Source organism: Chenopodium quinoa, unplaced genomic scaffold (genome assembly GCF_001683475.1).
Source record: "Chenopodium quinoa cultivar QQ74 unplaced genomic scaffold, ASM168347v1, whole genome shotgun sequence".
NCBI lineage: Eukaryota > Viridiplantae > Streptophyta > Magnoliopsida > Caryophyllales > Amaranthaceae > Chenopodium > Chenopodium quinoa.
This window is the reverse complement of record NW_018745454.1, coordinates 5,930,921-5,944,323: the sequence shown is the minus strand read 5'-3', so window position 1 is coordinate 5,944,323 and position 13,403 is coordinate 5,930,921. Positions and strand designations below refer to the sequence as shown.

The 13,403-nt window shown below is 38.1% G+C and overlaps 3 protein-coding genes across 3 annotated transcripts; 1 reads left to right on the top strand and 2 right to left on the bottom strand.

The window, feature by feature from the left end:
- The first annotated feature begins 1,827 nt into the window (after nucleotides 1-1,827).
- Nucleotides 1,828-6,947, top strand: LOC110714576 (dihydrolipoyllysine-residue acetyltransferase component 5 of pyruvate dehydrogenase complex, chloroplastic-like). The gene is made up of 5 exons (XM_021893115.1): nucleotides 1,828-2,931; nucleotides 3,322-3,513; nucleotides 3,656-3,743; nucleotides 6,235-6,305; nucleotides 6,404-6,947. Exons 1-5 carry the CDS (start codon nucleotides 2,074-2,076, stop codon nucleotides 6,590-6,592), a joined length of 1,398 nt encoding a protein of 465 aa, XP_021748807.1. The 5' UTR covers nucleotides 1,828-2,073; the 3' UTR covers nucleotides 6,593-6,947.
- Nucleotides 6,948-7,160: 213 nt separating this feature from the next.
- Nucleotides 7,161-10,708, bottom strand: LOC110714575 (LRR receptor-like serine/threonine-protein kinase GSO2). Its single transcript, XM_021893114.1, has 2 exons — nucleotides 7,849-10,708; nucleotides 7,161-7,695 (listed from the first exon to the last, which is right to left on the bottom strand). Exons 1-2 carry the CDS (start codon nucleotides 10,391-10,393, stop codon nucleotides 7,388-7,390), a joined length of 2,853 nt encoding a protein of 950 aa, XP_021748806.1. The 5' UTR covers nucleotides 10,394-10,708; the 3' UTR covers nucleotides 7,161-7,387.
- Nucleotides 10,709-10,796: 88 nt separating this feature from the next.
- Nucleotides 10,797-13,403, bottom strand: LOC110714418 (probable leucine-rich repeat receptor-like protein kinase At1g35710; the record flags this gene model as incomplete). The annotated part of the gene is made up of 2 exons (XM_021892928.1): nucleotides 10,797-11,940; nucleotides 12,026-13,403. Coding segments are annotated over 2 exons (1,842 nt in total), but the record flags the coding sequence as incomplete, so codon positions are not given.

Here is a 13,403-nt window from a genome sequence, read left to right as displayed (position 1 = left end):
TCAGGTGATTCATCAATCAGGAGAACGCAAAGCGGCGTCTCGGAGTTGCAGATGTACCTGAGTTACGACTTCACCAAAGGCATGGACGACGATGAGATAAACAGCCTCGACCTCCTTGCATGGTGGAAACAACAAAGCTCGAAGCATCCAACTTTGGCGGCAATGGCACGAGACATTCTTGCTATCCAAGTTTCCTCCGTCGCCTCCGAACGAGCTTTCAGCGCATCCGGAAGGGTTTTAGACGATAGAAGAACAAGTCTAAAACCCGAAACACTAGAAATGTGCGTGTGTTTCAAAGATTGGTTGGATGCGGAAAATCGCTCACAAGACCGTTCTTACGACCACAACGACAACGAAGAAGGAACCTCCGCTTCCGGTTCGGGTTCGGCTAGTTCCCAATCTATGCAACTAGCCGATGACCTTGAAGGCGAAGGCGAAGGCGAAGACGAAGACGAAGACGAAGACGAAGATGAAGACGAGCAAGAAGAAGGAGAAGAAGAATAGACAATTATTGTATATTGTACGATTTTAAAAATATCAATTTTATCATTTTCCAATTTTTGTTTAATACCATCATTGTATGATTTTTATCATTGTTATCATTGTACAATTTTCTCAACTCAAGTAATAATAATATAAAGTACGCATTATTCACATCCAAAGTCCAATTTGCCTTTTTTCCCCGTTTTGTTACAATTTGTAAATTCATATTAAAAAAAAATAAAATTATACCAATTACTAATAAATCATAAACATTAAATTTTAAAGTAATAGTATAAAGTAAATATATAAATATAAATATTGAATATACAAATTATAAAACATAAATATTCAACTTATAATTATAAAATTCATAACTTAATAACTTATAACTTATAAGTTACCTTATAAAACTTATAATTATAATTTTATAACTTATATACATTATAAACTTATTAATTTATAATGTTGTCATTAAAAAAAAAAAAAAAATGAAAACTGCACCAGCCCGCGCAGGCCAGCCCGCAGGCCGGCACGTGGCCGGCACGGCACGAGCCCGCCAGGCACGAGGGTCGTGCCGTGCCGTGGGCTGGCCTGTGAAAATGGCCGGCACGACACGACACGAAATCCTGGGCCCGCCAGGCACGGCCCGCGGCGGCCCGGCACGGCACGGTGCCAGGATTACAATCAGGTCGTTTAGATTGAGTTTTATTAGTACACAATAGTCTTTATATTTGGTTGTCAATAACCTTTTTATAATTATAAGTTTATGTAAAACAATCCTTATTAGTCTAGAGGGTTAGGTCAGAAACCAGGTGAAGTGATTCTGATTATAGTTCAAATGTTGTATCTCGTGGTTAAGTGCATGACAATTTTTCCATATCTAAAGTCAATTAGAAATTTCATATACTCTTCAAGTACTCATAATAGAGTATGAATCAACTTCCTAGGTCATATGCTTATCTTGAACACTTCCTACTTAAGTATATCCAAAACCTTAACCACAAATGAATAAATTGCATGCCAAAACCTAAACCACCTAATATGTTATGCTCGTTTAGACATATTCTCATACACTTTCTACCATTCTACAAATTTATATGTTTTTAAAGTGTAAAAAGAGCCACATAGACAGTAATGTAGCAAATATTTAGTCACAAGTCTTAAGTATCACCTCCAAGACTTTAACCAACTAAGCTAGTTGACATCCACATAAAGAAGTATTAAAGTTTATAATAACTTATTACATACTTACATGTTTTTTTTAATAATATTTATATGACTTATTACTTTATTAGTATCAATAATCAATAATAATAAATTAATAATATAAAAATTTTAAAATAAAATTTGCAAAAATGAGGAATAAAAAGATATTGAAAAAAAAAAAAAAAAGCCCCGGGCAATAACCAGAATGATCAAAAACAGGTGAAAGTTAGTTCAAGTTTCGCTCAACTCTTCCTTCCCCTGCTTTTCTCTTCGATGTAATCGAGGCTCTCTCTCAAACCCAAAAACAACAACACTCTCTTCACTCCCTTCTTCTTTCTCTCTCCTCTAATCTAATCACACACACAAATTACAGAGCTTTCAACAATGGCGAACCTATTAAACCTCAAAACCACAACATTCCTCCCATCATCCAATTCTCTCCGCCACACTCAACGCCTCCCCACCCACCTCCTCGCAACCCGACCCACAACCCGAATCCGGGCCAAAATCCGCGAAATCTTCATGCCAGCACTCTCCTCCACCATGACTGAGGGCAAAATCGTCTCTTGGATCAAATCCGAAGGCGATAAGCTCTCAAAGGGCGATTCCGTTGTTGTGGTTGAATCTGATAAAGCTGACATGGATGTTGAAACCTTCTACGATGGTTTTCTCGCGAAGATTATTGTTGATGAAGGGTCTTCTGCTCCTGTTGGGTCCGCCATTGCTCTTCTTGCTGAGTCTGAAGCCGAAATCGCCGATGCCATTGCTAAGGCTATGAATGCTTCGCCTCCGGCTTCTAATTCTTCGGAGTCTCCGCCATCTCCGGCAGTAGTGGAAATTAGGGAGAGTCTCAAAGCTCCGGTGGTGAAGGAGGAGAAGAAGGAGGGAGGATTGAGTGTTTCGACTCATCCGGCGTCGGAGGGAGGGAAGAGAGTGGTGGCGTCGCCGTATGCGAAGAAATTAGGGAAGGAATTAGGGGTTGATTTGAGGAGTGTGGTTGGGAGTGGGCCTCAAGGGAGGATTGTTGCTAAGGATGTTGACGCGGCGGCGGCAGCGGCGGCTGAGAAGAAGGTTGTTTCGAAGGATGCTCCGGTGGCGAAGGCGGTGGAGTTAGGGGAAACGGTGCCGTTTACGACAATGCAGAATGCTGTGAGTAGGAATATGGTGGAGAGTCTTAGTGTGCCTACATTTAGGGTTGGATATACTATTACTACTGATGCTCTTGATGCTTTGTACAAGAAGGTGAGTTTTGAGTTTAATCATAATTTGATAATTGATTTTATTGTTAGGTTTTAGTTTGATGTTTTAATCTTAATGGGGTGATTGATTTTGAATATTTTAAAACTTGAAAATATTGCAAAATGATCAATTTGATTGTTAGTGGAACAAATTCTATGGTTAGTTGATTGATTAGAGGAATAATATGCTATGAGCAGGTGCTATGTTTAGTTTGAAGATAATTAGTTCACTGAATTATGGGATGAAATGTTCTCTTTATCTTAATTTTAAAGACAATAAATGAGATGGTGTGATTACTTTTTTGGTATTTTAACCGGAATAATCCTTGGTTTAATTGATTGATTAGTGGAGTTAATCACTGAATGTTTGTTTTTGATTCGAATGGATGATTAGTTGAAGTCGAAGGGGGTGACAATGACGGCATTGCTAGCAAAGGCAACAGCTTTGGCTTTAATTAAGCATCCTGTGGTGAATTCAAGCTGTAGAGATGGAAAAAGCTTTACTTATAATAGCCATATTAATATTGCGGTTGCTGTGGCGATGGATGGTGGATTGCTTACCCCAGTGCTCCAAGATGCTGATAAGGTTCAATTCGTGATCACCTGATCACCATTACTATTTTATTTTTGGTTGATGGGTAGTGATAGTTTTGCTAGTTACTAAATTTATCATTGGTTTTGTTGAAACTGCCAAAGGATCTAATTGTTTTCATAAATTTTTGTCATAGGTTGATATCTACACACTTTCTAGAAAGTGGAAGGAGTTGGTTGACAAGGCTCGGGCCAAGCAGTTGCAACCTCATGAATACAGTACAGGTACTTGGTCACATTACTCTGCACATAGTCTGGCAGTCTTCTAATAATGCATCCCGTTTGGAACATATGAATATAGGGTCTATTGTTGACAATCTATTATATTTTCCCGTGATTGTATTTCTTGATGAGAGGGCCTTGGTTCTGTCTAGTATATACTCAAAAGCTGCTGAACCACAGCCTGACACCAGATGATTGGGATGACATGATTAACCAATTAGGCAAGAAATTTGGTCAGCGGTTTTAATTGTGTTTTTGATTGGATTGTGTGACATCCCTTATTTTGTTTATACATACTGTAATAATGAGTTTCAGAATAATAAAAAACACCAATGATGATAAGTGTGTACTTGTATAACAAACAATCTCTTCTGGCTCTTCAATACCAATGCAACATGATTCCAGACGTATCACATAACTAAAACAAACTCATTCTTAGGACTTTATAGACCTATTCATAACTTTCATGGTTGCAATATGAACCTGGGGAACACCCCTCACATTTTGTTCAATTTTGGAAAAATTGCCAAAAATTGTCTCAAAAGCGTGGATTATAGCCTTCAATTTTGGTCAATTTTAGACCTTTTCGGACGCAAAGAGGAAACGTGTCGGGGTTGCTCCCATAGACACCACAACACCCTAGGAGTCCATTTTGGTGGTTAGAACTGTCCACTTTGCCTTTAAACAACCAATTTAGTCGTTTAAAACTTACGTCTCTCTTCATCAATACAAATTCACCACGGGACTCTATATGACATACTAGCTTACTAGTGGTCTAATATGGTATCAAATAACAATATATGATCTCTAGATGCATCCCCTAGGATTCCAAAACTATTTGACAATCGACACCAAAACCCTAACTTTAGTCATGGATTATAGCTTGTGGACAAATTTGAACTTTTGGGATCCAAAAAAAAAGAGGTCAGGGTGCTTCACATGGACCCTGGTAGACCATTTGATCGGCTCAAACCATCTACTTTACCTTTAAACAATTAGTATGGCCATTTTATTATACACCTCCAAACATTGGCAAAAGGCCACCACGGGCCTTTATTTGACCGACTAATGAATGTATATGGTTCAAAACAACATTATGTGACTTTGTATGTGTCCCCTACGATTCAGTGAGTTTTTGACTCCGAGTCCCAAAATTGGTCAGATACTATGTATTATATCCTTCAATTTTGGCTTCTAGAGAACAGTTTTTGACTCTATATGATTATACATCGAGGTGTTTCTTGGGGACCCCAAGGGGCCTTTGGAGGCCTACTTGGTCCAAAGGCATCTCATTCAAGCATTGGGAATTTGGGAGGCTGAAAGGATTAAGGGCTCAAACTAATTGCAATCAACCCACAACAATGAAGAACATGCAAGCACAACAACTAAGAACAACCATGAAGAAATTAAAGCAAATAAAAGGGAGACAAAGTTACCGTGGGAAAACCCGAGAACCGGGAGAAAAAACCCACCTTGCACTATGGAGTAGTATTGATGATGAATGAATCAAGATTACAAGCATGACTTGTATAGAATTCCAATGCTCCTCACAAAACCTCTCATAAACCCTCTCTTAGTGTTTAAAGTTTGTGAATACTTAGGGAAGAAGCAAAACAAAACTATATATAGTCTAGGTAATAAACGGCAATCCAAGGGCTAGCAATTAATCAAGTAACACGGGCTGAAATCGCACCGTAAAACAGAGTCGCACAGAGGTTCGGCCGAACCAACCCAGGGTTCGGTCGAACTTAGGGTGGTTCGGCCGAACTTAGGGTGGTTCGACCACTCCTTCACTTTTGCTGAAATTGCACAACCCCCTGTCTCAAGAGTATGTTTGGTCGAACTTCCTTCAACAAGCTTCCTCTTTGATTCTTCCTTATGCCTCCATATATTGATGCATCTCCACACTAATCCTAACAGAGGCCTACTTGTTGCTTGGAGGGTCATGTTGTATAAGCTAGTATATAAATTTTCAAAACATTGTTCTCTAAAATTCAGAAGCCCATCTTTTCCCCTTAATTTTTTTTTTCATGAAGCTGCAATGTGATAATTATAAAGGATGAACAAATTGAACATGGAGTTAAATAGGGATTAGTAAGCATTCAATAGATTATTCATTCTCCTTTGGAATGGATGGCGTTATCAAATACGTTTAAGAGTTGTAAATTCAGATTGATTGTTTTTGTACACATGTCTCGAACTTCTATTCTCAATTGGTGCAAGTTTGAAATTTTATGGTGGAATTTGGTGGTCAATTAAATGTTGATGGCATTTGATGATCCAGATATTTAGAAAGCATTGTAGTTTACAGCATAGTGGACTCGAGGCTAGGTTCTTTGCTGTTTCAGGACCTTTATGAAAGTAGTTTTTTTTTTTCTTTCTTTCAGTAATCTATGTCTTTAATGTGCAATGTACATCTTGTATATCCAAGCATCAGAAATTTGTTATTCTTGTAATCTTGAGATTCTCATTGTGATACTGGTAATTTACTCAGGTACTTTTACTTTATCTAATCTTGGAATGTTTGGTGTGGACCGCTTCGATGCTATTCTTCCACCCGGAACTGTAAGTTCTTTGAAATGGACTCCCTTTTAAATGTCTTAAAGCTTTTATCATCGGAAGCAGAACTGATTGGATTTTCTGTTGTGAACTTAATGCTCCAGGGAGCAATAATGGCTGTTGGTGCATCTCAACCAAATGTCGTTGCCAGTAAAGATGGTCGGATAGGCATGAAGAACCAGATGCAGGTGAATGTTACTGCTGATCATCGTGTTATATATGGTGCTGATCTTGCTGCTTTCTTGCAAACTCTAGCTCAAATTATTGAGGATCCTAAGGATCTGACATTATAGTTTACTCCCTTCCGAATTTGATACATAACTTCCAAGTTGAGATATTCTGTCCTCAAATGATGCTTCCCAAATTACGAGTGCTGGTAACTGAGTGGAGGATTTAGTATACATTATAAGCTTATGACTGGATTACTGATGGAATATTTTTTTGAAAGAATTGCTCTTGTGTTTTTCTCCACTGCTGGTCTCCTATGAATCCGGAAACGTCTGGATTGTTGTTTGTCCACATCATTGTCTAATCTGTTTCATGTATCATTGTCTTTTGATAGTTCTAGCAGTATTTGAGATATTTAACCATATGAACTATTGACAAATAATGTCTAATATAATGGCTGCCCTGTTTCAATAGTGCCTACTTCTCATTGAAGTTCCCTTTTTGTCAGCAAGTACGATAAATGTTGTTAGTTGTTCCAGATTGCAATATGTGCTTCTATACATTAACAAGATTCGTGAATACCCTGTTCCACTTTTTGCGCCTGTGAATTTTGAGTATCTGATACAGTTTTGCTGAGTTTGTGTCTTATGATTTACAGTTAAAATGAAGAATATTCTGCAAACAATATACAATCATCTGCTAAAGAGAATTCATTGCATATATGAAGTTGTACTTATTGCTTTGTGTTTATCAATTTTCATTTTTAAAATATCAAAAATAATTTGGTGCTAGCAGTGATTGACATGTGTAAAGATAGCTAACGTATATCTTACAAAACCATTACCAAGGCTGTCTTAATTTCGTGGCTAATTCAAAATCAACATTCTGTTGTTGTTAACTTGAGTTCTTCTAGGCTGTGGTCATCTTGCATTCAACAGCATTCTTAGCACACTCTTCATCTTTGGCCTTGCCTCTGATGAGGCGTTAATGCAAGCCAGAGCAATTTTGAGTACTGCTAGCATCTGGCTTCTGACTGATGGTGATGTCCGACTGACTCTGAAGTCAAGAATCCGATCCCATTTTTGTGGCTGTGTAGAATTTCTAAGAACCCACTTAGCCAATTCTGTCCCCTCACTAACTGCCTGCTTTCCTGTTAGCAGCTCTAGCAGAATCACCCCAAAGCTGTAAACATTTCCCGCTAGTGTCACCCGCATTGTGTAAGCATATTCTGTAAACCAGAGAAAATTACAATTTGAAAGTATGATAGGAAACCAACCAAAACAGAAAGTAAAATCCAACCAAAAACATATTAAAAGCAAAACAAAATGCATAAATTAGGTAATTTAAGATGGAAAGACTGAATAATATATAGATCTTTTACCTGGTGGAATATAGCCAACAGAACCTGCCACAGCTGATAGGCTGCTAGCGCTCTTTGAGGGATCGATCACCTTACAAAGCTCGATATCTCCAATCTGCGGCTCCTTCGATGACTTGAGCAAGACAGTTTTGCTTGAGAGGTCAAAAAGCAGAACTGGACCGGTTGAACATCCATGGAGAGAGGCCAGGCCTTGAGCCACCCCGACTGCTATACTACACCTACTCACCCAATCTAAAAGAGTTCCTGAACTTCTATGTAGGGAATCAAACAAAGTCCCTTTGAATGACATTTCGTAGATGAGAAAAGCACTATCTGCAGCCAGTGTATAAGCTAAAGGAGTCATGATGTTTGAACTGTTCAGCTTCCCTAGAGCCTCTAGCTCCTGCCCAAAGCTTCCTTGGTTGCTTGGTTGGAAAATCCTGTCGGTGCAGTTGAGTTTCTTGACAAAGTAGCTTACTCCTGAGGGCATGACTGCTTTGTAGTAGGTCGAAAACTTGGTCTTCAAGACAAGGTTTAATGGGTTTGATACTGCTTCCATGGCTTTAGTAAAATCAATGTTTGATTTATGGGTGCTATTGGTTGTCAAGATGTGACTTTCTATAGCCAGAGGGACGGGAAGATCTGGCTGTCTTGACTGAACATCTATATCATGAACCTTGTAAAGTAGTCGCATTGAGAGAATAACCCCAAGAATCGCGATCATACCACCAAAGAGAGCTGCACTCACCACCACTGCAATTTTGACAGCAATTGACATTTTCCGGTGGTTGGTCTTTGGCCTATCTGGTGGTGGATAAGTAAGACCTAAATTTCCTTTGGTATCTACAATGACAGTGCTACGAAATTTTGGAATAACTCCAGAGAGATTGTTATTGTCAAGTAACAACCATGTCAAGCTCTGCATAAAAACTAGAAAGTTTGGAATCTCACCAGAAAATCTGTTGTTGGAGAGATCTAAAATCTCCAGGGAAGTCATCAGATCAAGTGATGCTTTGGGGATTCGCCCACGAAATAAATTGTGGCTGAGGTTCAGAGAATACTGTAAATTTTGGGGCATTGGTGGAATCTTCCCACTGAGATGGTTTTTCCCAAGCTGGAGTTCAATCAGCGAATTCAAGTTGCCAATGTTGTCTGGTATTGAACCGCTGAAATTGTTCTCCTGCAAATGCAGGTATCCAAGTTTTCCCAAGTTTGAGATGGAAGGAGGAATTGGACCGCTTAACGAGTTCCAGCTGATATTTAGGCTTGTCAACTTGGATAGCTGGGTGATTTCACCAGGAATATTGCCAACAAAGTTGTTGAGCTGAAGACTCAAAACTTGAAGCTGCTTCAGATAGCCCAATTCTGTTGGCAATTCCCCGGATAATTTGTTTTCGGCCAAGTTCAACAAGCTTAACTTCTGACATGAGCAAAGATCAACAGGTATTGTTCCATTCAAGATGTTGTTTTCCAGCTCCAAATATACCAAGCTCTGAAGATCACTGAAATTGATTGGCAAAATTGTTCCATGCAGTAAATTGCCTCCCAATCTCAGCCGAACCAAACTTGAAGAAACATTCCCAGGTATTGTTCCAATCAACCTATTGTAAGAGAGATCAACTGTCTGCAAGTTTGTTTGTGACAATAAATCATTTGGTATTGAACCACTTAAGTTATTGTAACTTAAGTCCAAATTCTTCAGAAACCTTGTTATCCCAGATGGTATACTGCCATGAAAACCGTTCCGATTGGCTGCAAATCTCTGTAGTCTTGTGTTATTGGAAAAAATATCGGGGACCTCCCCACTTAGTTTGTTACCTGACAACACTAGCACTTCCAACTTAGGGAGCTCCTGAATTTTGGAAGGAATTCTCCCGTTGAGCTGGTTCAAACTAAGATCAAGAACGGTTAGATTTCTGTAATCAGCAAGCTGTTCTGGTATAGTGCCTTGAAATTTGTTGGCTGATAATTGAAGTTGCTCTAACCCCTTGACTTCTCCGAAGTTGGTTGGAATGGAACCAGTGAAATTATTTGAGCTAAAGTTTAAGATTTTGAGACTCACCAACGCGTTTAATTGCGTCCCAATGGATCCATTCAGCAAATTCTGAGATAAATCCAGGGCCTCTAAATTGGTAAAGCCATTCTCAAAAGAAGGTAGGGGACCAGAAACTCTGTTCCAGCTAAAATTAACTGATTTGAGCGTAGAAATATCGCCACAGCTCGACAAAAATTCAACTGGTATTGAGTTTAGGAGGTTTTTGGAGACATCAAGAACCTCCAAGGAAGAAATTTGGCATACAATAGGTAAGAAATTGGAATTGGTGAGTTTCAAGCTAGAAAGAGAGAGTTTGATGACAGAGCTGTTGAGGTTATTGCATACCACACCGGTCCATGTACACGGGTCTTTGCTAGTATCCCATGAGAAAGAGGACACTTGGCTGTGAATTTGCTTGGAGAGATTGATCATGGACGATTTCTGCGTTGGAGATAGCTGTGAAGAAACCGAATTCAAGAAAAGAATGAAGAACAAGAACAAGAAGAAGAAATTGAAGCTGTCAATTTTCATGTTGGATAAAAATGTTAGTGTTTGAAGGGAGGAATTAAGAATGAAGAAAGAAGAATTAGAACAGAGGAGCAAAACAGAGGTAAGAGTGAGAAGGGAGGAAGAAAGAAGGAGAAGACAAAGAGTATTGGCGTGTTTCAAAAGTTGAATTGACTTGGAAAAATCAGGCAAAGACTTGGATCTTCCCTATTTAAAGTTGCATTGACTGAATTGTGCTACATTTAGACTATCTATCTCTCCCTAAACCATTTTCCACGTTGATTAGTATTTTGTAACTGCATGCCCCCATCTGATAGTAATATCATATGCATGTACGTATATATATACTTTGTATATTTGTACGGAGTATAAAAATTAATCTGATTTTCTTCCTAATCTATAATTAAATTAAAAAATTACGGAATACTTTTTTTTTTTTTGAATCGAGGCCCAAAGGCACTTACCTTTCATTCATAGGGAGATCTTTCTCCAAAATAGGAACAATACAACTCGGAAAATCCGAAAACCAAACACGACTACTAATGTCCCTTGGCAAGCAATTTTATTGATGAATTTTATTGATTTCCTCACTGTATTTTATTGGAGGAAGGGAAGTTTTTTATTTTTTATTATTTTTTTTTTTTTGCCATTTGTGTACATAGTACATTACTTGCTTTAACATAATTTGTACTGTTGAATGTGTCCATTCTTACTGCTTACAGGAAACTTTGATCTCTAATAAACTGATGACAATGTTACTTGAGAAAATACAGTGTGTGTTTAAATTTGATAAACACTTGCTTTGACTCAAGGCTACAGCTGTCTTGATTATGGAGACATACAGTGGTCAGTGGATTTCCAGAAGAAAAAAAAAAAAAAAACAGATTACTTAAAAAACAATGAACATAATGTTATGATCCAACAACAATAACAAGATTAACAACAAAAACGATTGAAGGAACATCTAGCCCCGGAAATTCAAGAAAACTTTTATCAATCAGGAGAAGTAGGTGGTGCTATACTATGTGAATCACTGAAACATAGCTTAGCTTATTCAACAACGTAAACTGCATCAATGATATTGAGATGATAAACTACAGACTGTGTTTATGTCAGACACTTCCTCTGAAATCTGGCAACATAAATAGCTATAGTTACATACATTCTGTTATATACACTGTAAATGAAGCTGAAGAAGGCATATCTCCAAGTATGTTTTAGTGCAAGAGTACCACACACTCCCCAAAATCCAAAGTAGAATCCAAGCCCTATGCTCACGTACAACCCTATATAAAAGTTGCCTTTGCCTTCATCTTCATCATCTCCTCCTTTCACAATGTCGCAGCTGGCTGTAACTGGTTGTCCACAGAGGTCAAGATTGCCGGCAAAAGCTTCGTATGTGAATTTCTGCAGCATTGGTGGAATCGAACCAGACAGATTATTATATGATAAATCAAGAGAGCTCAGATACCCTGACCCGAGTCTTGAGGGAATGTTCCCTGACAGCTTGTTGCCTGATAAGTTCAAATATGTGAGCTGTAGCATGTCTTCAAAAATTGATGGAATGAGACCTGAAGTTTTATGATTATTATGAGAGTTAGAGAACATATCTATGCAAAAGCAACAAGCCAACAAAAGAAAAGATTGGAATTTTACCAGAAAATCTGTTGTTGGAGAGATCCAATATCTTCAGATAATACAGTTGATTAAGTGACGTTGAGATTCGTCCTTTGAAACAATTGTTACTGAGATACAGAGCGTAATCTAAATTTATGGGCATGGAAGGAATATATCCGCTAAGATAGTTGTCTCCTAACTGGATTTCAATGAGGGAATACATTTCACCAATGTTTTTGGGTATCAAACCACTTATATTATTGTTTGAGAAATCTAAGCGTTCAAGGTTTTTCAAGTTTGTGATAGAAGGTGAAATAGGGATTGAACCACCAAAATTGTTGTTTGACAAATCCAGGTTTACAAGGTTAGTCAAGTTAAAGATAATAGAAGGGATTGAACCACTTAAATTGTTGTTTAATAAATCTAGATTGTTAAGATTAGTCAAGTTTGAGATAAAAGGGGAGATTGAACCTCCAAATTTGTTGTTTGACAAATATAGATTTACAAGGTTAGTCAAGTTTGAGAAAAAAGGGAAGATTGAACCTCTAAAATTGTTGTTTGACAAATCCAGATTTTCAAGATTAGTCAAGTTTGAGAAAAAAGGGAAGATTGAACCTCTAAAATTGTTGTTTGACAAATCCAGATTTTCAAGATTAGTCAAGTTTGAGAAAAAAGGGAAGATTGAACCTCTAAAATTGTTGTTTGACAAATCCAGATTTTCAAGATTAGTCAAGTTTGAGATAAAAGGGAAGATTGAACCTCTAAATTTGTTGTTAGACAAATCTAGGTAAAGAAGGTTAGTCAAGTTAGTGATAAAAGGTGTTAAACCACTCAGCGAGTTCCAGCTGATAATTAGGCGTTTCAAGTTATATAGCTGTGTGAATTCATGACGTATCTTACCAACAAAGTTATTGTAATCAAGTCTCAACCCCTGAAGCTGCTTCAGATTACCCAATTCTGTTGGCAGTTCACCAGATAACCTGTTTCCCGCCAAGTTTAAAGACAACAACTCCTGACATAAACCAAGTTCAGAAGGGATCGTACCTGTCAACTTATTGTAAGAGAGATCAAGATATGTGAGGTTGTTGCAATTAACAAAGTGCTCTGGGATTCTGCCTTGAAAGTAATTGTCTGACAAATCAAGTTGTTGTAACCCCTTCAAATTTCCAAAAAGATTGCTAGGAATTGACCCGGTCAATTGATTAGAGCCAAGTTTCAAGCTCTTGAGAGCCACCAAGCCATCAAACCGCGCTCCAATGCTTCCATTCAGTAAATTATAAGACAAGTGGAGGGACTCTAAGTTGGTAAAACCACCTTTATTGAAACTAGGTAATTTTCCAGAAATAGAATTCACACTAAAATCTACTGATTTCAGCCTTGGAAGTTTGCCACAAATGGTGATGAAATCATCTGGGAT